Here is a 26,134-nt window from a genome sequence, read left to right as displayed (position 1 = left end):
CATCCTAGTTAAACATAATATATTAGTTCTCCATATTAATAGAACTCAGCTCACTTTGCTATTCTGAGTGATGCTAAGCAATGTCCAGTGCTTTCATTCAAGAAGAAAAATTAGCAAAGTTTGTGCAAAATGTTCCTGTGTACAAAATATCAAGACAGTAATACTGGGTAACCTGGGAATAAGTAATGTGCCAACAACTCTTTCCACTTGTTTTCTTGTTCCCTTTTTAATTAAGTTTGTAATAATCTATCAGTGATCCAAACCCAATGATCTACCTACCTATCATCTTTGTCAAAATTCCAGGCTTCCTCTTCATAGTACTGCTAAATCCTAGCGTGATATCAGGTATAATGGCAAATTGTATGCTCTGAGGTTACCAATATTACTGTTGGCACCAGCTATATTTGTCTGCCCCTCAATGACTATCCTATCATGCCAACCCCAACCTCCACTCCAGAAGAAGCACACCTATTTGCATCACATATTCACAATCAGTCCAGGTAACTCATTCACATTATCTTTTGCTCAAAGGAAATGGTATCAGGTTACCATTCAGTTAATTTTTAATTTTCTGCTCTTGATCTTTGAATCCTCTGCTACCATGTGCAGTGTGTCTCAATCAACCTTCTCAATTTCAATAGTTCAAACAATGTCACAAGCCTGTCTCCTTCAAACAGAACCAGCTCATCTTTCAATACCATTCCTCACAAGAACTTTCAAACCCTTTAGGAGGTGAAGTGCTCTACTTCAACCACATTTCAGACCCTGCATTTTATGGCAACCAAGGGTTAATTTTGAGAGCAAGATCTAAGTTAAAATCTCACTCCCCAATATGAAAAATGAACATTTCCAGATTAATGCACTGCTTGAAGATTTTCATAAAGTAATTGTTCATTCTACTATTTTAAGAAAGTCTTGCACCTTTCGCAACTATACAGCCAAGTAGTTTAAAAATATAGACATTGCTGTAAGCATTGCTGTCAAAAACATGGCTGCCAACTTATCCAAAACAAGATACCACTAACACTAATGAGATAATGACAATGACAAGATAATCTCTTTATGTTGCTTGATGGATAAACATTAGCCAAGGAGATCTCCTGTTCTACAAACAGTTGATGTGAACTTGCATATCCACTGGTCAACAGCTGGGGCAGAATTATGTCTTCCACATTAAAGAGAAGGGAATAAGTAAGAGGTATATCAGAAACTGATTCAATGTCAAGTCTTAATGGAGTTACTGCAGGATGCACCCAAAGTGGAAGTTAGCATTTCACACGTTTGGATACAATTACAGAGACAGCCAAACAACATATAGATTCTTAGCAGAAGGATATGGGGCTAGGGAAAGATGAGAGGGTGGAGGAGGAATGCTTCCCACTAGATTTACCATTCTATGTTATGATGCAGAGAGCAACTGTTAGGTTCAGTTGAGTTAAAAGATATGGATTCAGGTCTATTTCATTTTTTGGATGCAAGCGGGTGGGAGAGATGGACTACTGGATTGCCTTGAAGCTGCTCCTGCAGTTAAAATTGCTGCAATCACCTGCCTGGAAAGGCCACGGATTTCCAAGGTTCGCCTAATATCAATCATTTCTCATAAAACCTAGCTCCGGTGATAAATGGAGAAAAGTATACTCCCTTAGGGTCTCTGCAATGTTAGGAAAGATTGCGAAGATTATGCTATTAAAATTATTGTATTAAAATAGATTTCCCATCACCCAACACTATGCTATTTAATCTAATCATAAAGGGAAAAAGGTGCAAGCAAATACAAATAGGGCCAGAGAGCTGAAAAAAAAACTTCATGTGGTAGAATGACTAGTAATTCAAGAGAAAGTCCATTTCTTTGAAAGAGGGGACAAGGACTGTAAAGGCAAAGATAGGATTTTGCTTTGAAAGGAAAGTGAATGGTTTGGATTCTGATGCCCCTTCCTGCATGTTATAAGGACTTCTGAGTGCCCACCATCATAATGCTCCACGTAGTTCTGCATCCAACTAAGGAAAGCATTTGCATCAAACAGATCAAAGTTCAGCCTTTGCTAAGTGAAATTAGGAACATAATAGGCTCCAACTGTTCGAAATCATGACCTAGCTTTGTTCCCGATTTGTCAGGAAATAAAAACATTTCTGATACCTTATTCTCCTTAGTCGCGTGGATGCATGTGCCTCATTGTAGTGCTGGCATTTATGGTTACTCTGAGAACTATCCCTAGAGTAGGGCAAAATAGGGTAACCACTGGCCTCTGTTGACTGCCCATGTTGAGACCATGGTCATCTGTGAGGAACTAAAAGCCAGGCAGACAGTAGATTAAATTAGATTCCCTACAGTGCGGAAACAGGCCCTTCGGACCAAGTCCACACCGACCCTCTGAAAAGTAACCCACCCAGACCCATTCTCCTACTCCCTACTAATGCACCTATCACTATGGGCAATTTAGCATGGCCAATTCCCCCAAATTGCACATCTTTGGACTGTGGGAGGAAACCAGAACACCCAGAGGAAACCCACGCAGACACGGGGAGAATGTGCAAACTCCACACAGACAGTTACCCGAGGCTGGAATCGAACCTGGGTCCCTGGCCCTGCAAGGCAGCAGTGCTAACCACTGAGCCACTGTGCCGCCCATATCAGGCAAGGAACAGGTGGAAGAGACACCTTGGTGACCTTGCACTTTGTATCTTGTTTAGTTTGAAGGCAAGGTCCTTTAGCACAAAGGAGCTTGATGAAACTTTTGTACCCCATCACCCTCCCTGTGTTGCAGAGTGTGATTTGACCTGGGCCCATGGCTCTCAGAGGGTGGTTCTAGTCACTCTTATAAAACTATTACTTGATCTCACAACTGTCCTGCTGCAATGCCAATAAAGTGATAAGTTGCCCCTTTCTCCAGAAAGAGTACCAAATACCCTACAAATGTTCCATGACTTACAGGACATGATCTACCTACTCCTGTTAAATCCTGACTGCCAATGGTGAGGTCAGAAAAGTACTGTTAAGTGAACGTGAGAGAAGCATGGACAGCTATTTGTAATTGTTAGGGTTGTCCCCTGACAGTACAGCAAAATAGCTAATGAAAGCCCCAACAAGCTTTGCAGTATGTTTAACAGGAATTAGTGTGCGGGGAAGGTTTATGTTCTCAGTGCTTAAAACAATAACTAATTAATGTGCAACATTCTTTACTATCTGAAAGATAAGAACATTTCATAACAATTAGTTATTTCTTTTAAAGTTTTTTCTAATCAGTTATAATACAAGTAGATTTTAATTATATGATTACCTTGAAGAATCTTAGTTTCCAAATAAATTATAGTTTTAACACACATTTATATAAAATTAAACAAAACATTAGAAAGTTCTAAAAACTAAATATGAGTAATAGAGAGGGGCCTCCCTATCTCTTATCAAGGACAGCAGCTAAAAGGGTTTGAATGATGGGAAATCTCAAAAGAAAACTGTTACAATCTAGTACAAAAATAGCTGACACCGATGTCATCGATGAGAGATAAAAGATCACAAGTGACATGGAGAGTTCGGTTTCCCACATACCATTAGGGGCTCATTCAGATCACAGCAACAAGCTATTACTAATAAAGTGATGTACTGGACACCCAATCATAGGTGAACAACCCAACACTAATTATCCATCAGTATACAGGGGGAGAAAAAGCATGTGTCGTCATATTAATGTTGCAAGAAAAGTGAAAAAACAATGTGCTTGTATTTAAAATTACAGCGTCATTGATTTTTCTTCTATCTGAATTGAAGATTAAGGGGGTAATTGGACCCCCATATATCGAGACCAGATTCAGGGTAGTGGCCTCTCCCTGCACTCTACTGGTAAATGCATGAATAAATTGCCACATGCCTTGAACTCTGCAGTCTCCTGAAAATGTATTACCTCCATAAACTCGAAAAGCCTAACTACAAAAGCATTTAAACAATAGAAAGCAGTCTTCAAAATTCTCCAGATTCTTCTGGGACACAAACCTTGCACTTCCACATTGATGAGATGGTCTCAACACCTTTTTTGTTTGTATAATTTTTCAAAACAGCATTAAAAGCAAAATTGTTGGAAATTCTATGACTTCTCAGCTGCTTCATACTGAATGATGTAAACAAAGCCAATGAAGATTTTGCAAGCAGATTGTGACAACATTTTGAAAGAAAGTATAAGGGAACTTGGGAAACATTTTACTGGTGGAAACCAGGGCCAAAACAGTACCTGTGGGCATTACATACTAGTGTGTGGGGGAATAAAATAAAAAAAAAGGACAAATTTTCCTCTGCCCCATCACCAGTCATACAGTGACAATGTCCTCAGATGAAACTAAGAAGAACAGACAAAGGAAGCACATGGTGAGGATAGTGCAGGAGAGAGAAAGAGAGAGAGAGAGAACCTGCACAGTTACTGCCTATGCTGTTTTGGAATCCATGTATCGCTGGACATCGGAGTGCATCTGGGAAAATTAACAAACAGTGAATTTCACAACTAATCTTGGAGGAACTGGTTTGGGTGACGTTCACAACACAGAATCAGACAAGTTTATTGTTGCTTTAAGTCTGTCCAAGATAAAGGCTGTATTAGTGAGTACAGTGGGTTCTTTCTTGATTATATGTTTTTGGAGATAAGTCTCTTGATTAAACTTAAAATATAAACCATAACTATTAATTTAACCTGGTGCAGTGTTTTGTAGAGGAATTACACTGTCTTAATCCTCGGAGTCTGTAGATTGTGAAGGAGTAAAAATGGCCTTTGCAGTGATATGTACTTCTTGTCAGATGTGAGAGTTTAAAGAGAGTTTAAGGGTTACTGTGGATTATTATATCTGCCATAAATGCTGTTGGATGCGAATCTTATCAGATCGAATGGATTGGTTGGAGAGACAGTTAGAAGCAATGAGGAATTTGCAACAGCAACAGTATGTGATGGATGGCAGTTATAGGAAGGGGGGAAAGTCTCAGATACAGTCACATAGATGGGTTAACTCCAGGAAGGGCAAGAGAGGTAGGCACCTAGTGCAGGAGTCATTTGTGGATATACCCATTTCAAACAGGTATGCTATTTTGGAAAATGTAGGAGGTGATGGATTCTCAGGGGAATGTAGCATGAACAGCTAAGTTTCTGGTATTGAGACCTGCTCTAATGCAATGAGGTGTATGTTGGCTTCCAAGAGATCAATTGTGTTAGTAGTCCGAAGTACAAACAGACGTTTCTGTGGCCAGCAGAGAAAAAGCAGAATGGTGTGTTGTTTCCCTGGTGCCAGGATCATGGATGTCTCAGAGAGGGCGCAGAATGTTCTCACGGGGGAAGAGGGGCCAGCAAGAGGTCATTGTCCACATTGGAACCAACGATATAGGAAGGGAAAAAGTTGAGACTCTGAAGGGAGATTAGAGAGAGTTAGGCAGAAATTTAAAAAGGAGGTCCTCAAGGGTAGTAATATCTGGATTACTCCCAGTGCTACGAGCTTGTGAGGGCAGGAATAGGAGGATAGAGCAGATGAATAGACGGCTGAGGAGCTGAGGAGAAGGACTCACATTTTTGGATAATTGGAATCTCTTTTGGTGTAGAAGTAACCTGTACAAGAATGACACATTGCACCTAAATTGGAAGGGGACTAATATACTGGCAGGGAAATTTGCAAGAACTGCTTGGGAACATGTAAACTAGTTAGGTTGGGGGGGTGGCGGGGGGCAGGGAGATAGTGAGGAAAGAGATTAATCTGAGACTGGTACAGTTGAGAACAGAAGTGAGTCAAACAGTCAGGGACAAGGTAGGACTAATAAATTAAACTGCATTTATTTCAATGCAAGGGGCCTAACAGGGAAGGCAGTTGAACTCAGGGCATGGTTAGGAACATGGGACTAGGATATCATAGCAATTACAGGAACATGGCTCAGGGATGAGCAGGACTGGCAGCTTAATGTTCCAGGATACAAATGCTACAGGAAGGATAGAAAGGGAGGCAAGAGAGGAGCGGGAGTGGCACTTTTGATAAGGGACAGCATTACAGTTGTGCTGAAGGAGAATATTCCCAGAAATACATCCAGGGAAGTTATTTGGGTGGAACTGAGAAATAAGAAAGGGATGATCACCTTATTGGGATTGTATGAAAGACCCCCTAATAGTCAGAGGGAAATTGAGAAACAAACTTGTCAGGAGCTCTCAGCTATCTGTAAGAATAATAGGGTGGTTATGGAAGAGGATTTTAACTTTTCAAACATCAACTGGGACTGCCATAGTGTTAAAGGTTTAGATGGAGAGGAATTTCCTAACTGCGTACAAGACAATTTTCTGATTCAGTATGTGGATGTACCTACTAGAGAAAGTGCAAAACTTGACCTACTCTTGGGAAGTAAGGCAGGGCAGGTGACTGAGGTGTCAGTGAGGGAGCACTTTGGGGCCAGCAACCATAATCCTATTAGATTTAAAATAGTGATGGAAAAGGATAGACCAGATCTAAAAGTTGAAGTTCTAAATTGGAGAAAGGCCAATTTTGACGGTTTTAGGCAAGAACTTTCAAAAGCTGATTGGAGGCAGATGTTCGCAGGTAAAGGGACGGCTGGAAAATGGGAAGCCTTCAGAAATGAGATAACAAGAATCCAGAGAAAGCATATTCCTGTCAGGGTGAAAGGGAAGGCTGGTAGGTATAGGAAATGCTGGATGACTAAAGAAATTGAGGGTTTGGTTAAGAAAAAGAAGGAAGCATATGTCAGGTACAGATAGGATAGATCGAGTGAATCCTTAGAAGAGTATAAAGGAAGTAGGAGTATACTTAAGAGGGAAATCAGGAGGGCAAAAAGGGGACATGAGATAGCTTTGGCAAATAGAATTAAGGAAAATTAAGGAGAATCCAAAGGGTTTTTACAAATATATTAAGGACAAAAGGGTAACTAGCGAGAGAATAGGGCCCCTCAAAGATCAGCAAGGCGGCCTTTGTGTGGAGCTACAGAAAATGGGGAGAGGTATACTAAATGAATGTTTTGCATCAGTATTTACTGTGGAAAAGGATATGGAAGATATAGACTGTAGGGAAATAGATGGTGACAGCTAGAAAAATGTCCTTATTACAGAGGAGGAAGTGCTAGATGTCTTGAAATGCATAAAAGCGGATAAATACCGAGGACCTGATCAGATATACCCTAGAACTCTGTGGGAAGCGATTGTTGGGCCTCTTGCTGAGATATCACAGGTGAAGTGCCAGAAGACTGGAGGTTGGCTAACGTGGTGCCATTATTTAAGAAAAGTGTAAGGACAAGCCAGGGAACTATAAACCGGTGAACCTGACCTCAGTGGTGGGCACGTTGTTGGAGGGAATCCTGAGGGACAGGATGTACATGTATTTGGAAAGGCAAGGACTGATTAGGGATAGTCAGCATGGTTTTGTACGTGGGAAATCATGTCTCACAAACTTGATTGAGTTTTTTGAAGAAGTAACAAGATAATTAATAAGGGAAGAGCAGTAGATGTGATCTATATGGGTTTCAGTAAGGCGTTCGACAAGGTTTCCCATGGGAGACTGATTAGCAAAGTTAGATCTCATGGAATACAGGGAGAAGTAGCCATTTGGATACAGAACTGGCTCAAAGGTAGAAGACAGAGGGTGGTGGTGGAGGGTTGTTTTTCAGACTGGAGGCCTGTGACCAGTGGAGTGCCACAAGGCTCAGTGCTGTGTCCTCGACTTTTTGTCATTTACATAAATGATTTGGATGCGAACATAAGAGGTACAGTTAGTAAGTTTGCAGATGACACCAAAATTGGAGGTGCAGTGGACAGCGAAGAGGGTTACATCAGATTACAACAGGATCTGGACCAGATGGGCCAATGGGCTGAGAAGTGGCAGATGGAGTTTAATTCAGATAAATGCGAGGTGCTGCATTTTGGGAAAGCAAACGTTAGCAGGATGTATACACTTAATGGTAAGGTCCTAGGGAGTGTTGCTGAACAAAGAGACCTTGAAGTGCAGGTTCATAGCTCCTTAAAAGTGGAGTCACAGGTAGATAGGATAGTGAAGACGACGTTTGGTATGCTTTCCTTTATTGGACAGAGTATTGAGTACAGGAGTTGGGAGGTCATGTTGTGGCTGTACAGGACATTGGTTAGGCCACTGTTGGAATATTGCATGCAATTCTGGTCTGCTTCCTATCGAAAGATGTTGTGAAACTTGAAAGGGTTCAGAAAAGATTTTACAAGGATGTTGTCAGAGGTGGAGGATCTGAGCTACAGGGAGAGGCTGAACAGGCTGGGGCTGTTTTCCCTGGAGCGTCGGAGGCTGAGGGGTGATCTTATAGACGTTTACAAAATTATGAGCGGCATGGATAGGATAAATAGACAAAGCCTTTTCCCTGGGGTCGGGGAATCCAGAACTAGAGGGCATAGGTTTAGGGTGAGAGGGGAAGATATAAAAGAAACCTAAGGGGCAACTTTTTTTTACGCAGAAGGTGGTACGTGAATGGGATGAGCTGCCAGAGGATGTGGTGGAGGCTGGTACAATTGCAACATTTACGAGGCATTTGGATGGGTATATGAATAGGAAGGGTTTGGAGGGATATGGGCTGGGTGCTGGCAAGTGGGACTAGATTGGGTTGGGATATCTGGTCGGCATGGACAGGTTGGACCGAAGGGTCTGTTTCCAAGCTGTACATCTATGACTCTATAAAAGCCAAAGAATGTCACAGCATTACTTCGAAGAGTGGCAGATACGCTGGTCTTACAGCAATTATCCTATTATATTTGTATTTATCCAAATATGAATCACTTCTCTCACAGCTGTGTAACTACAGTCGCTACCCAAGACATACACCAATATTTCACATGACAGATTTAATGGAAACAGAAAAAAAATTTGGTTCATTCATGATTAAATAGTTAATAATAAATAAGATTTCTCCAAGCTACTTACCTCAGGCCATTTGATTAGCAGTGGTCTATTCTTATCTTGAAAAAGACATAGAAGTGCTGATTTCTGCTCATTTGCCATCATCTTGCTCAGAGTCTCATTTTCCTCACCCTCCTTCTCTAATACCTTCTCCACAAAACAGAAGGCTCAAAGTTAATTACATGAAATGATGCTAAATTGCTATAAATTACTGATCAGGTTTCAGCAGGTACATAGTGCCCAAATCTGGAGATCCTTCCCAAAGCATGATGCCAGTCCAGTGGAAAGTGCAGAAGGGATTTTACAAGAATGAGAGAAAGGATGAGCATTTTCAGCTGTGCAAAGAGACTGGAGAAGTTGGATTTGCTCTGCTTAAAAATGACTTGATAGGGGTAATCAGTGGTAAAACAGCTGATAACCAGAGGACAGACTGAAGACAATTCAGAAAGGATGAGTTTTTTTTATTATATAGCAAATTATGGTGATCTGCGATGCAATGTCTGAGGGAATGGTGGAAACAGGATTGAGCAGCATCTTCAAAAGGGAATCAAGATTATATACTTAAAAAAAAAACAACTCCAGAGCTCAGGGAAAAGAGCAGGATGTTGGGAATAATTTGACTGCTCTTTCAAAAAAGCCACGTGATAAATGGACTCCTCCTGCTTTGTACTGTTTATTTGTATGGTCTGCAAGTACATGTGGCCCTTTGACACACAACTAATTTCAAAAGATTTAAAACCATAAACTTTCTGATTATACTGACTGTTTAAAAAAAAGAGCAATTAGCAAAGAACAAACAAGTGGTACAAAAATATAAAATATTTAACTCTACAACAATTCCATAGGTACATTAAAAAAGACCAGGTAAACTAACATTATACTGTACAGAAAATAGGTCACAGGGTGGCATGAGAACTAGATTAACATTCTTCAGAGAAGGGAGACATGAGGGAAAGTAAACAAACTCGTCAAAGTCCAATTTGTTAAAAAAAAAATAATTCAAACGATATTTTCAGAACATGTGGAATGAAGTCCCTGAATTGCATTGAATATTTACCGGAGACATAAAGATGACACAAACTATGGAGCGACAGAATACTTGATACTGAGGAAGACTATTACAAACTACAAGAGCATTCATTAATCTGTCAAATTTGTCTAAAAATAGCAGACTTATTTCAATACAGCAAAATAAGGTGGTGCATTTTGTTTAAGTATCTATGGAAAGTAAGAGTCTGAATGAGGTACAGGCATAAAAGGAACCTAGGAGTAAAAATAGACAAATTACAAAGCACTTCACAGGTTAATATCGACAGGAAAAATTGAACAAAACATCAAAATTCATTACTCAAGGGTTAAAAAGCAGAGAAATGGAATAGGCTTATATAGAAGGTCAGACCACATTCTCAGCAGTTTCTTTATATTTTGAAAACATAATAGCGAAGGTGCAAACGAACTTTATTAAAATATTATGAGAATTACTGCTTTTTGGGAGAAATTTAACACAATTGGACTCTCATTGCTAAAATATCTACGGGCAACACGTGAGAGTTGCTTTTAAGGTGTGAAAGGGATTAATTGGATAGATTGTTAATCTCTTCTGAAGAAGTTCCTATGCAAGAAACAAACCAACAATTTTTAAAACAATCAGACTGAAGCTCATTGCTTGGTTTAGTAATCCATTATTTCTATTACCTGACACTGTACACAAGGCGAGTGATAATGTGGGAACTCAGGTGACTTTGGGAAATAAGCCTTTAGTCTATGCCACGTTTCAACAGACACAAGTCTTCTTTCAGTTTCAGATGTGCATAAATCGCCTGTTGAAAATATTTATGAATTATTAAATCTCAGTTTATCTGGCTAAATTACAAACATAGTGATACGTTTTTGAGCCTCAAAGGCCTTCCAAGTTTCAGACGTACGGTGAGCGGCAGATATAGGAGTTTCACCTACATCTTCGAAGACAAAATATAAGTTCTACATTTCTTGGATCAGTACCCTGGGAACATTCAACGTTTAAGTATTTGAATTAGGAACAGGAGTAGGTCATTCAGCCCCTTGAGCCTGCTCTGCATTCAAAATGGAACTGCAGCACCAACTTTTTCCCCAATAACATAAGCTCTAGCCAGCACCTCCTCTGAAAAACACGCACGCACAAACAACATTCCAGGTATCAGCACATCCTCTCTTAACTACTTGTAAAGCATTTAGATCCTGTCTTAAATAACGATAACAGCAACTGCACACAGTGCAGGTATGGTTATATTAATGCACTGCATAAATGCAACAAAACATCTGTACTTTTATATTTCATTCTCCTTGTTATAAAACAACAATCTATTTGCTTCCTAATCATTTGCCCTACCTGCATACTAGTAGGAGTCATGATCAGGATATTCAGATCTCCTTTTCTCTGAGTTCTACAATTTTTTTCCATTTAAATAATGTGTTGTTTTTCTATTCATTCTCAGAGTGGATGAGGTCACAATTTCCTACATTTCTATTTGCCAAATGCATGCTCAACCATGTAAACTATCTAGTGGATTTTTACCTCATGTATTTTTCTCCTCTTGGTTTAACACTTTTCTTCATATCTGATCTGACTCTATTTCAGTCACTAATTTATTGGCCTCTGTTGTTCCCGTTTCTTTCTCAATCCTTTAATCTAATTCATTATCAAGATGCAGCATTGATCCCAGATACCATATTGCTCTTGCCATGCGTAATCAGCTCACATTTCCAGCCAAATGATACAAAAAAAATTTGAACAGAAAAAAAATCTTATAGGGACTCTGGAAAATGTTTTACTCCAGTCCAATATTTAATAATCAACTCGCTAACTAAAGAGAAAAGTAAGTTTAAATAAAATAATGTCACTGCATTAAAATTCTCTTACATACCATGTGGACAGACAAGATCTTCGTTAAAGTTCATGTCTTCATCATCATCCTTTTCTCCTATTATCTCGTCATCCCCTTCAACAAATTACAATGTTGGATGATTTCCCCCAAAACATACATAACAAAAATAAATGTCAAATTACACTAAATAGGCAACAGAAAAACATTAAATAGATACTTTTTCTTAAGCAGCACAACATTATCATAAAGGATCATAACAGAGACTTAAAATGAGGCAGCAGTGAGCCAACATAAACTTCCTTTAAAATCCTAATGGTAATTTTCCAAGCCATACACTGTGTTTTATTCCAACAGTGTTCTCTAAATAATATTTTGCACCTTTCAGTTACTCTTAAAAGCAATCACAGTACCTCTGTTAATTTTTTCTGATTTCAAGTGAAAAACCAGACAACTGAAAACCTTCCTCACATATGAGTTGTTCCAAAAGATCAGTTTACTGACCCATGATAAACTGTTGTTCCATGAAGGAAGTACAACATAGCATCTTACTTTGATCAGAGATAGATTTGAGCTCCACATCAACACACAATGCAAGCTTGTAATCCAGTAATAGGAATGCTATAATGCCAAAGGTATCATCTTATAGGTGAGATATTAAAACTAAGGTTGCATCAATAATACATATGCATGCACCAGCTTCCATTTACGTATATTCTTTAAAATATTAAAACACACCATGCTGCTATTCAAAAATAACAAAAGAGCTCTCGCTGTGTCCTTCCAAGATTCCTCCTCCACGAACAATGCCAGGAATAAAGAAATTAACCATTTTCCACACTCCCAATAGATGCCTTCTGTTGTCTGAAACCCCACACCTCTCTACTACTCAGTAAATTCCCACCAGGAAACAGACCCAGCATTACACAGGCAGTTATCCATCCACCTCAGCCACACACACCTCATTGTTGGAATTAAAATACAGTAACACACTTTAGTGTCAAAGAACAGTTATACCTTGACTGCTCTCACCATGTTTCAACAAAATACCTCAAAGATGAAAAAGAACAAGTCTGATAATACAGTGAAGGAGGGGACATCCTAGTAATCTCTACAAATTATATTTCCTTGAAGTGCTAAAAGATGCATTCTCTGAATATGAGAAAGGTGCAATGATGGGAAGAATATGTTTGGGGTTACAAAGCCATAATTAGGAGGTAACATTGTGTTTCTCCACTATACTGTTGCAAAATCCCCAAACAGGGAGGCTTCCTGAAGTACAAGTAGGTCACCAAACCAACAGAGTCTGCAGAAGAAACTTGTGACATAATGAGGTCAACGTGGAGTGAGAATGAGGAAAACTAAACTTGCAACATTCCAGGCAGCATAAGGTTTTATACAAGACGGGAGCAGATGTGATCCAATACCACAAAGGGATTCTCTTAGTGGGTGTGATTAACATACATGTCTTCAGAACCAAAACAAAGTCTGGGCAAATACCTACACAATGTGTAGAATGTCACACTGAATTACTATAAATTTCTGTTTAGTCCTGATGTAAAACATATGGCACAAGATCATAGAGCTCTATAGCACAGAAAGAGGCCCTTCGGCCTGTCATGTACACAATGGTCAAAAACACCCACCTAACTTTAATTCCATTTTCAAGCACTTGATCCATTGCCTTGTATGCCTTTACAATTGCACCTCTTACATGGTCTGATTGCTTATGCCTCTACCACCCTCACAGGCAGAGAGTTCCAGATTCTCAACACACTCTGGGTGAAATGTCTTTCCTTACATTTCCTCTAAACCTTCTGCCCTTTACTTAAATCTGTGCCCTCTTACCATTGATCTGTTCATGAAGGAGAGAAGTTTCTTCCCATCTACACTATCTAATGTAATAGACCTCATCATGTCTCCTCTCTTTGGAGGAAAACAATCCCAGTTTGTCCAAACTCAAACTCTCATCACAGCTGAAAGTCTCCAGCCCAAGCAGCATCCTCTCCAGTGCTATCATATCAACAACCACCACCATGCCACCTACCCGCCCTCCCCCACGCCGAAAAAAATTATGTCGATTCCACAGCTGCACGATTCTCTAGTTGTAGCATTGCCAATATTTTATCCAGTTTGTCTTAGCTGAAGGGTTAATAATAAGGGGCCATAATTTTAAAATGAAAGACAGGAAGTTTATAAGGGACTGGAGGAAATTTCTTTGTACCCAGAGGGTGAAAGGGGTCTGGAATACATTGCTTGGGAGGATAAGCTGAGGCAAAAAACCTCAATGTTTTAATAGTACATAGACAGCATTTAAAGTGTCGTGGCATTCAAGGTTATGGACCTAGTGTGGGAAAGTGGGACTTGTAAGTAGTAATTATATTTTTGGCAGTACAGATTTGACGGACCGAAAGGCCTCTGCTTTACTGTACATTATGATCCTATGAATCTCACTGCTCTTAAACTTTATTTCTCAGCTAATAAAGACAAGTATCCCACATGCTTTCTTGAAACTACTTTATCCAACTGTCCTGATAACTTTAGGGATCAGTGTGGATGCACACCCAGGTTCCTCTTATCCTCAATGTTTCCCAGGGTCCTACTGTATTCTCTTGCCTTGTTTGCCTTGCCCAATGCATCACCTCACATATCGAGCCACATATCTACATAAATCAGTACGGATGTTATTTGCAGGAAAAGTGGCTGCGTATTTGTGAAGCATCCATACTTTTCTTTTTAAAACCTCACTTACTTAGCTGGATATTGGATTAGCTGCACGCTTATTAAATCCCTTTTGGAAAAATACCTTTGGCATGCAAATTGTTTAGGCCTTCTCCATTGCTTTTCCCATCAGTGTGGTCTGGGTCATCTTCCTTTCCATCCAACTGATTTAGTGCTAGTTGACGCCAACTTCGAAGTGAGGCTTTTCCCACCCAATATCCTTCATGGCTAGAAAAGAGGTGACAATTAGTTAGCCTTTGAAAAGGCACAGCATCTAATTAGTAATTAAACTTCAGCTGCAGTTCCTAGTGTAAGGCAGGAGAATACCATACTCAAGTTCAAATAATAAAAACAAAAAATGCCACTAAGAGCACAGGGCAAGTAAACTATGGCATTACTTGCACACGCACGTGACTTACTGTAATGTGTTTGGAGAGCTGTTAATTGTCTGCATCTTTGGGTCAAAAAAGAGGGGAAAGGTCACCCATCAATGAATGTTGTCCTTCTCAGAAGGTGATACAATATGAAGAATATGTTTGGGGTTACAAAGTCATAGTTATGAGGCAATATGGTGTTTCTCTACTACACAGTTGCAAAATCCACAAAAAGAGGGAGGCTTCCTGAAATACAAAGTAGGTCACCAAACCAATGGAGTCTGCAGAAGAAGCTTGTGACATAATGAAGTCAATGTGGAGTGATGTGCTGCAGCTGAGAGATTCTCTTTGGCTACCATCAGCATTGCCTTGCAAATCCATGCCCAGCCTGGTTATCCTGCATAGTCTGAGGGTGCTACATCCCTACAATCACAATGATTTTCTATAGCTGTGTTACAAACAAGGCAGTAACAGAGGTTAAATTAATGCAACAACACAAAAGAAACAGGTATAACTACTATGCTTTAACTCAAATGCAGAGCACAGATGTAAAACCAAAACTTTCAGAAAGCAAAGAACAAAATCTAGTGTGTCATACAAATTCATTGCAAAAAGCAACCTGGAAAAATGTTTCACCTACTCAGTAGCAAATGTGCCCAATGTTCATTCCATTGGAAGCAATGGAATGAAACTGGGCTAGTTTTTTTTAATAGCAATTAGCTCATCACATGCACATTCTGGACTATCTACCACCCTTCCACATACATTAGCCATCACTCTAGTTGACTGATTTGCAGTTTACACTTTGTGGTCACAATAGCATGTGTGTATCATATCATGGAATGTTTACTCACCCAAATTTATATTCTTGTACAGTACAACCTCAATTATCCGAACGAGATGGGTGGCGAATATTTTGCTCGGAAAACTGATTGTTTGGATAACTGTTTACGTTTTTCTGGGACCTTGAGATCTTGCTCGGATAATCCGAAATTTGGATAATTGACGTTCGGATAACTGCGATTGTTCTGTATATACATAACCAATGCTTACTAGTAAGATACATTTTCTAATGGGATTCAACACTACAGCTAATGAAATGCAGTTCATGCTCACACAAACTACCCTTAGTGTATGATTCAAAATTAGCAATATGTCACCATGAAAAATCACAATCTTAAAATAAATCCTACAGCTCAGGATCTAAGCATTTCTGTGCAAAAACTTCATAGCTACAAATATGTTATGAATGAAATAATCAAATCACTTAAAATGCTTTGGAACTGGACACAACTTTTGAAAAAAAAATTTATAAAAAATTTTTTAATGAAATATCACAATTAATTTTGTTGTCTGAACTCTCCTTTCAGCCAGATTCAACTAGCTATTTTTTCGTATCCTTTAACAACTTTGACAGCACCATGCTTAGCCAGATCTGCACTTTGAAGTGTGTGTGTAGGCTATTGCATTTCCAAGCAGGAAATCTACACATCAAAGGTTGAGGAGTGCAAAAAGTGTCCCTAAATCAAAGGATGTAAGATTTTTGAAATGTCAGCTTGCTCAGGAGATAGCATTTATGCCCCAGTTAAATAATCATTAAAGCCCTATCACAAGACTGGAGCACATAACTTAGGTCAATGCTGTCCAATAGTTTAGCAACAGTCACATGTGGCTAATTGGAAGCCCTGATGTAGCAATTGCATTCTTGATTAGCAAATGTGAAATAAATGCTAGACATTCTAGGCTTGTGATCTCAGTACTCAAATTTGCATGGCATTCACATTTACACCATTTATTGGTGGCATGAAAAGTGTGAGTATTCTGCGATGGCTGTGTAGGATTTACTTCCTGTTACTCACTGCTTATCTGTTAAAATTGTGAGGAAATGGATGAAAACACTAAATCAACACCACGGAAACTACATATATGAACTGGGCAGCTCAACCAATCCGAATAACTTCAAAAGATGAGAAAAAAGTAATCATGATTTGGATGAGCCGGTGTTAGATTGGAGTGGACAAAATTAAAAATCACACAATACCAGGTTATATATAGTCCAACAGGTTTATATGGAAACACTAGCTTTTGAAACACTACTGCTTCATTAGATAGTTGCAAGTGCAAACAGGAACAAGTGGCTCCCACCTGGTATCACAGTAAAGGAAAAACTGTGTCTAATCACATTCTGGATGGACAAGGCAATAATTGCAAAGTCAACACGCTCAGGAATGAAGGAAGCACTACACCCAAATGCTGGACACAACATGCAGAAGCTGCCAACTTTGGAAAATGGCAAAAAGATTTTGCATTTGTGATGTTTGTGAAGTAATTGAACACATGAAATCGATTTACCTACATTATGCGCAAGGTGCTTACCTGTAGTTAGCCAGGAATTCCTTTCTAACAACAGATTTAGGCTGGCATTTTTACATCGATTCATAAGAATTTCTTTTCCCCAATGGCACTACTCCACATTTTACAGAGGGCTATGTTTTTATGATTTCAGAGCTCAGTATTCACTCTCACCAGCCATTAGGTGATGCAGTCAATTAGTAACAATACTTTCTGTAGTTGTGTTGATCACTAGGACATTCGGACACTCACAGCAGTAAATTTAGAAGAATTAATCAATATCCTCAATTATCAGCAAACTCTATTAAACTAAAACCACAATACACCAGAACAATTTTCTAGACACCACAGTGTTTAATCTGACACAAGACAAAAGGCAGATAAATGTGATATTAAGGGATATAGAAATAGCATACAGAAGTGGTATAGAGGTAAATGATCGGCCATGATCTAATTCAGTGGCGGAACAGCCTACTCCTGTAAATGATCGGCCATGATCTAATTCAGTGGCGGAACAGCCTACTCCTGTTTCCATGTTAAAATGATTTTCCCCCCCAAAATAACTGACACTTCCACACAAAGTCATCACCCAAACACAACTTCAACAGTCTGGGTGAGGTCAGAGCAAAATGGGTTTCTATTTTGCTATTCTTTTCAGCGCATCTCAGACTTAAAAGTAACAAGTGAATGGTGATTATTGCAATAACTCCCACTTCATTTTTCCCTCAATAGTAGCTTCTGAATTTATGTAGCTTTAAACTAGAGATTCTACATTCATTTGCAAGGAATCCATTACTTGACTGATTTCAAGTTCTTTTGTCATGTGCTGATTGATTATGTCTTTATTGACAGGTTTAAACTATTTTCTTTCCTTTGCAGCCATTCTCTTGCAGTCTCATTCTCCTTTCGTTCACCGGCCTGTGACTAAAGGGAGCAACTCCTTGCCAATTCTGCTCATTGTTCCTTTAGGGAGAAGGTTCTGTTAAGTTATCCCCCATGATTGAAATTTCCTTGGCGGAATCTTGTGCTACACTCAGGAGTTGGAAGCAAGGTGGGCAGAAGCCAAATTGTGAGAGAGGATAAGTTCTTGACAATGGGATGGAAGTTCAAAATTAAGCTCAACAAGATTTAGTTTCCAGTCACTTTAAACCATGAAAGTCAGATAACTTACATTATGAATGGCCTGAGTGTTTTTTTTTGCATGAAAGTGAACAGAAACCGGTTGTACATTAGGCAGTGATGTGTTTATAGTGCAGCTTTTTACGATGGATTGCAACAATCTAAAAGTCACAAAATCGTTCACTGTACGTATAGACAAATACATATAGGTGTTTAGCAATGGGAATCAAACTAAACAACCAGCTACTAGTTACTCTAAAAGGTGTAGATGTTAACTTCAAACCATAAAAGGTGGGATCAGCACCAGTTATTTATCCTGTGCCAAGCAAAAGGCTTAACAGCAGTCACAAACTAAATCTATCAAACTGACAGCAAGAATAAACCTCAGAGGGTCGACAGCAGGATGCAAGTTGCCCTGAAGCAATAACTTCAAGACATGGATATGTGATACAGAACAAGAAAGAGCGCAATTTACAATTAAATGCTTCAATCAGACTGTATGTCAATAGAAGCTTAGTCTTCTCCTTTGGATAAAGCTTCTTCATTCAAACTCAGTAGCTGAAATACTTTAGTCTTAAAAATTCTCATTTTGTCATTGGTCTCACATTACCCAACTTAAAAACAAGTGAATTCCAATGTCTGTAGCATTAAAAATGCTTCAAATTCTAGCTATGCACGCATTATGATGAAACAATCAATATCAGCAATAGGGGATAAAAAGTGAACTAACTTGTGCCATGCATTCTGAAGGTTGCAAACCATTGGAATGCTCTACCCAGAGGGGTGTAAATATGCAATGAGTTGATTCAAGATATTCCAGATTGAAGAATTTCTGGACATTAAGGGAATCAAGGGATATAGTGACCAGGCAGAAAAGTAAAGTTGATAGAGAATATAAGCCAGTGTGGCAGAATAGGTTTTCTAGAGGTCAAACAGCCCACTGTTATTTCTTCACTGCTTTAAGTATTTACTCATGGGTTTGTTCATGGGATTAATTCACGAGTACACTGGCAAGACTTGTTCTTAAAACAAATATGACTATTTCATAGTCTGGCCAAAAATCTTGTTATGATTGGCATTACTCTTGGTTTTAGACTGCAAAATAATGTTATACTTTCTCTTCCATCAGGATCTTGGACACCCAATTGGAAGAATAATCTGTACTTTATGTCAATTTTCAGGAGTATGAGGAGACACGAAATCAGAACTGATGTGACAATCATAAGGTGTGAATTAGATATCATGCTTTATTAGGTTCCAAGACTTTGTTTTAATAGTAAAATGTCAAAATCCTACAAGGAAATGCTGATAGTCACAACTCATGGAAAAAAAAATGTATTTCATCTACAAGCTTACAAGTTGAAAAGAAAGAAGTTAAATCCCTACGATGATCACCTGGAAAAGTGTGTCTGGAGAAACCTCGAGTCTCCTGAGTGACAACGTCTCTCAGGCTTCCTTCCCTCTTGATGGAACATTCCTTCAAAGATGCAAGAGCAAATCAGGCATTAAGTGAAAGCACTTTGTGCTCCAACAGGCAGCAGATAAAGACACCGGTGTAGTAACTTGCACAGCATTCAAGCCAAAAATCTCATTCCTAAGAATGAGGAGATGGGTGAACACAGCTGCAGCTGCAAGTGCCAATGGAGAAAAGTGACAACCCCCAGCAGCAAAGCATCTTTAATAAAGTATAGGACCATTCCAAGTGTTCACAACAACTTATAAAGCATCACTTCAACTCAATGTCCAGGGATTAAAGCCTTTTGGCAGTACACAATGAATCACAGAAAATTCTAAGGTCCATGTACTCTGCCCTCTTGCTGTCCAAGCAGGTGTAATTGATAATACTCTTTAATATACCTGTTGAAGTTGGCAATCTATTTTCCTCTTTCAACACCTGAAAGAAGTTACTTCAAAATCTGACTACCCGCAATGCTTTCTCAACTTCACTAAGAATCTAGCTTCCTTGTTCTGATATCCAAATCACTGGCTGATCCTCAACATTAAAAATGAATAGCATTAAATCTGATGCCCAAAAACCATCATAACTATGACAGATAATCTATTAATAATGTCAGAACAGGTATTCACATTGTGATACATTTAGTAGCCAAGGCATGAAGGTTTCTGTTCCAAGATAATTTTAAATATTGCCTGATGCTCTAAGGGTAGTCTGCTTTTTAACTTCGAAAGAACATAATAAATCTAAGAAATCGAAGCGGGCAGTAGACTAATAAAACCCTTGCTAATCTTGACCTCAACTCCACTTGCCTGCTGTTTATCTTAACCTTCAATAACCTATAATTTAGAATCTCCCAGCAGTGGATAAATTCAATGATTTAACTTCCACAGTTCTCTGGGATTAAAAAAAAATCTAAAGTTTCATGACCGACAGAAATTTCTCATCTCAGCTTTAAACGAGAGACCCTTATTCTGAAACTAATGCCTAATTCTAGATTAATCGATCGTCTCAACATTTACCCTGCCAAGACCCTGCAGAATCCAAATGTTGCAATAGGATCATTTTCCATTCTGCTAACCTTTAAATAGTATAGACTCAATTTGCTCAAAATCATAATCTGTCCTTGCAAATAGCTACCTAACATAAAATTTAGTAATACTAGTTAGATGAAACTAGGTAAGAATAAATGATAATAAATACATGCAAGCAAGCACAAAGTCACAGAATGCATTAGAAATTCTAAAATAAATAGATTAACAGAACAACACCAAAATCAACATTAAGGACAAACTAACTTTCAAATGATTAGAATCAAGTTCTTGCCATTTAAGCTGAATGATGGTTTCAAAACAAAGTACCTTTGCAATGTGGTCCTGGTCAAGTTGGAGATGATTTTGTAATCTTCATTTAACTGATTTTTTAATCTAAGAATCCTGCATTTTTCCACCACACAATCTCTACATAAAGCAGTAGCTAAAAATAAGAAAATAATATATTTTATTCAGCAATAGTTAATTTACAACATTTTTACTTTTATTTTGTTGTTACAAGACTAAGACTGTTACTGATAGTCACATCCAAATTAACTTTAGTGTTTTATATTTATCTCAAAAGATGCTTCCAGCTGTTTAACAAAGGATTTTCTTGGTAAAGGTAAGGCACACAAGAATACAGAATTATAGCTCAACTGGATGCCCAAAATATTAAAGCATTACAAAACAGGGTACAGTTGTTAAGCAGGCAAAACTCAACTGCAGATAACGAGATAGAACAGGGGCTGAGTAGATTACTGTGGAAATGAAACAGGCAGGAAGAACATTAAAGTAGGTGCTGGAATATCATCATACAACATGTTTGCTTAGCCACATTTTCAACTTCAACTCTTCCCTGCACCCTGCCCATAAAGTTCAGGTACATGCTTAATAAGGCCTTGCAAGGAATATTCAGTTGATTAGCACAACATGCTTTGGCGCTTCACAAGAACCACATACAGCATATACCAGGCTTGATCAACAGGATTCTATATAGTGCAGAAAACTGTTGTGATCCAAACAAATAGATCAATAAAAATAATTGGTTGTCAGCTTCCCAAGGATGTTCAAGACAGTACCATACACGTATGCAAGTTTGTTATTTCATAATAGTCAATCGAAATACAATTTTAATCACTAGCAAATGGGTTACTCTTCATTCTATATTCCTTAAACTTTCTTGTATCTAGTATAATGTGCACAAAACAAAGGGAAAGAAAAACAATGAAGACACCTAAGTAGAAGGCTGAAATTTTGCCCCAAAAGTTAGAAAGAGGTTATTGCAAATGGTTCATTGCAACCAAAACAGCCAGTAAAACATTTCATTTTCTCCTTCCAAATGCCAATAATAGAACTTCTGTTGTTTTCCTGAAGACACATTTTGTCCAGATTTTTCACCGTGCACTCATTATGACAATATGAAAGAAATACCAGCATAAGCATCATGTGTATACTGCATAAGAGTATGCTTTTTGGTTGGCAAGTGGACCTAACTAGTTGGAGGCATTGCCACAGGGAATGTACTTGGGAGAACTTCTCTTAGCATTCATTTTAATCATCTGAACTGCACGCAAAAATCTTAAAGGGAAGGGGGCAGAAACAGAGACAGCGGTATGCAGGCTTAAATCTTTAAAGATAGTTAGACAAGTTGAGAAAGCTGTTGAAAAGACAATTCTTGGCTGCTTAAGATGGAAGCATGAATATAAAGCAAGGAAATTATGCTAGACATGATAAAATAATTTTAAAGGGTCTGCTAGAGCATCAAGGTCATTTGTGGACACTACACTTTAGAAAGAATGCAGAAGCAATTTGCTAAAATTTCACCAGACATGGAGAACTTTAAGGTTGAGAATGCTGTTGAGGGTGGGGGTGGATTTCACAGAGGATATTCAAAACTATGAATGATTTTAATAGGATAAATTAGGAGAAATGGTTTCTAGTGGCAGGAAGATTCTTAACTCAAGGAGACAGATTTAAAGTGTTTGGCAAAAGAACCAAATGCAACATAAGAAAAAATATTTTTAAAAATCTGAAATGCACCATCTGAAAGTGAAGCGAATGCAGGTTCAATAGCTACTTTTCAGAGGTCATTGGATAAATATTTGAACAAAATAAATTTTCAGGGCTATGGGAAAAGACACGTGTACAACTCTTGGATAGTTCCTCTTGGTTCTATTATAGATTTCAAGCTTGTGGTTTCTTTACTAAACAGCTTCAAGATCTACTTTGCTTAATGTTTTACAATGCTGTCTTTCCATAGACATTCCTTACGCATTAAGATCATTACAACAGTAACTAATAGATTTCCAATGGGGCAGAAACCAAAATATAATAATACTTAATTTACAGACATTTGGGAACATATACACTATATCTACCTAATTAACAGATATAGTCCCTTAATATTACTCAGGGTGATAAGAACTGAAGACAACTTAAGCTTCATTTAAAAGGCCATACTGTTATTTCATTCTTGTTCATAGTACAGATCCTTCGGCCCTCAATGTTGTGCTGATCTTTTATACTACTAAGATCAAAATAACCTACATACCCTTCATTGTACCAACTTCTATGTGCCTATCCAAGAGTCGCTTAAATGTCCCTAATGTATCTGACTCTACGACCACTGCTGGCAGTACATTCCACGCACCCATCATTCTGAGTAGAGAACCTACCCCGGCATCTCCTCTGAACCATCCTCCAATCACCTTAAAATTATGCCCCCTCATGATAGCCATGGGAAACCTTCTCTGGCTATCCACTCTATCTATGCCTCTCATCATCTTGTACACCTACATCAAGTCATCTCTCATCCTTCCTTGTTCCAAGGAGAAAAGCCCTAGCTCCCTCAACTTTTCTTCATAAGACATGCCCTACAGTTCAGGCAGCATCCTGATAAATCTTCTCTGTACCCTCTCTAAAGCTTCCATATCTTTCCTATAATGAGATGACCAAAACTGAAGGCGTTTAATTAGGTTCCCCATGGTAGGCTCATTCAGACATTAAGGAGGCTTGGGATACAGGGAAACCTGTCTGTCTGGATACAAAATTGGCTGGTCCATAGAAGTCAGAGGGTGGCGGTAGATGGAAAGTATTCAGCCTGGAACTCTGACCAGTGGTGTTCTGCAGGGATCGGTTCTAGTACTTCTGCTCTTCGTGACTTTTATAAATAACTTGGAATGAGGAAGTTTGCCGATGACACGAAGGTTGGTGGAGTTGTAGAAAGTGTGGGAGGGCCATTGTAGGTTACAACGGGACGTTGACAGAATGCAGAGCTGAGCTGATAAGTGGCAGATGGAGTTCAACCTGGAAAAGTGTGAAGTGATTCATTTTGGAAGGTCAAATTTGAACACAAAATGCAGGGTTAAAGGCAGGAATCTTGGCAGTGTGGAGGAACAGAGGGATCTTGTGGTCCATGACCACAGATCCCTCAAAGTTGCCACCCAAGTTGATTGGGTTATTAAGGCAGCATATGGTGTGCTGGTTTTCATTAGCAGGAGGATTAAGTTTAACAGCTGAGAGGTTATGCTGCAGCTCCATACAGCCCTGGCATCCTTTTTTGATGCTTGCGAATAGGGAAAAAAACGTTGAAACCAATGCACGGTGGCCCAGTGGTTAGCACTGCTGCCTCACAGTGCCAGAGTCCGGGGTTCAATTCCCGCCTCAGGCGACTGACTGTGTGGAGTTTGCACGTTCTCCCCGTGTCTGCGTGGGTTTCCTCCGGGTGCTCCGGTTTCCTCCCACAGTCCAAAGATGTGCAGGTCAGGTGAATTGGCCATACTAAATTGCCCGTAGTGTTAGGTTAGGGGTATGGGTGGGTTGCGCTTCGGCGGGTCGGTGTGGACTTGTTGGGCCGAAGGGCCTGTTTCCACACTGTAATGTAATCTAATGTAATCTAAATCAATGTAGTGAAGATGAACTCTGATGCTGCAGGGAACCAGAAATATTCACAGATAAAAAGTGGTTGGGAATCTTTTGCAACTCAGAAGTCAAAATAAATGATGAAACAATCAACAATCCCATAGTTGATGTCACTTGGATTCACAATTTCCCACGTAACCTGGAGATGGGCACAGATTCCTGATTTATGGTTATGACACAGAATACTCAACAAACTGAACTTGCAAGACTTTAAGCTTAAAGCTACAACACAATTGCCCGAACAAAATGAGGAAAGGGAGTTCAGGACAGAGCGAATATTAGACAGACTGGATTAAAACTATTTCTTTAGCATGAAAATGACAACAATGGTTTTGAAGAGAAAATAGTCTCAGAAGTTCTATTGAACGTTAGCTAGCAAGGACAACTGGATAAGATGGTGGTGGCCAGAAAATAAATGGGAAAAGCATCAAGATAGATCATAATGAAAAAGTGAGCTTCAGATTGAAGGGCAAACAATTTGGGTGAGACTCCAAAAAAATGGATGAGGATCTGGACAAGAGACACCAAGCAAAAGGCAGGATGCAGTTGCACAAATTGAGAGTTCAGAATGGATGTGGTGAGAGAGAATGTTTTATGGCAGTCATTTGTACAGAAAAGAAGGCTCACTTTGTTTAATCTATGGGCGGCACGGTGGCACAGTGGTTAGCACTGCTGCCTCACAGCGCCAGAGACCCAGGTTCAATTCCCGCCTCAGGCGATTCTCTGTGTGGAGTTTGCACATTCTCCCAGTGTCTGCGTGGGCTTCCTCCCACAATCCAAAAAATGTGCAGGTTAGGTGAATTGGCCATGCTAAATTGCCTGTAGTGTTAGGTGAAGGGGTAAACATAGGGGAGTGGGTCTGGGTGGGTTGCGCTTCGGTGGGTCGGTGTGGACTTGTTGGGCTGAAGTGACTGTTTCCACACTGTAAGTAATCTAATCTAATCATGATTAATCATAGCTGCATCTAATTCTGTTTGTCAAAATAAATCTTTGCAATGGCACAAACTGTTCAAAGTTTGTGCGAAGATTTGTAGCTCGGGTGCTCGTTGTTGTGGTTCTGTTCGCTGAGCTGGAAGTTCTTGTTGCAAACGTTTCGTCCCCTGGCTAGGCGACATCATCAGTGCTTGGGAGCCTCCTGCGAAGCGCTTCTTTGATGTTTCCTCCGGTGTTTATAGTGGTCTGTCCCTGCTGCTTCCGGTTGTCAGTTTCAGCTGTCCGCTGTAGTGGTTGGTATATTGGGTCCAGGTCCATCAACAAACACATCGACCTGGACCCAATATACCAACCACTACAGCGGACAGCTGAAACTGACAACCGGAAGCGGCAGGGACAGACCACTATAAACACCGGAGGAAACATCAAAGAAGCGCTTCGCAGGAGGCTCCCAAGCACTGATGATGTCGCCTAGCCAGGGGACGA

The 26,134-nt window shown here is 39.3% G+C and overlaps 1 protein-coding gene across 2 annotated transcripts in view; it reads right to left on the bottom strand.

Annotated features, from left to right (window-relative positions):
- usp48 (ubiquitin specific peptidase 48) overlaps positions 1 to 26,134 on the bottom strand; it is a 130,935-nt gene that overhangs the window by 22,395 nt on the left and 82,406 nt on the right. For both annotated transcript variants that reach the window (XM_043675526.2, XM_087980644.1), the window contains 5 exons: positions 21,122 to 21,236; positions 14,545 to 14,687; positions 11,781 to 11,855; positions 10,573 to 10,697; positions 8,902 to 9,024 (listed from right to left, as the gene is read on the bottom strand). In XM_043675526.2, coding sequence (XP_043531461.1) covers positions 8,902 to 9,024; positions 10,573 to 10,697; positions 11,781 to 11,855; positions 14,545 to 14,687; positions 21,122 to 21,236 — 581 coding nt within the window. The remainder of the gene's footprint in view (positions 1 to 8,901; positions 9,025 to 10,572; positions 10,698 to 11,780; positions 11,856 to 14,544; positions 14,688 to 21,121; positions 21,237 to 26,134) is intronic.

This window comes from Chiloscyllium plagiosum, unplaced genomic scaffold (assembly GCF_037043375.1).
Source record: "Chiloscyllium plagiosum isolate Xiang-an unplaced genomic scaffold, Cpla_swu_hap1 HiC_scaffold_37, whole genome shotgun sequence".
NCBI classification, from domain to species: domain Eukaryota; kingdom Metazoa; phylum Chordata; class Chondrichthyes; order Orectolobiformes; family Hemiscylliidae; genus Chiloscyllium; species Chiloscyllium plagiosum.
This window is presented reverse-complemented; position numbering and strand designations above follow the sequence as displayed.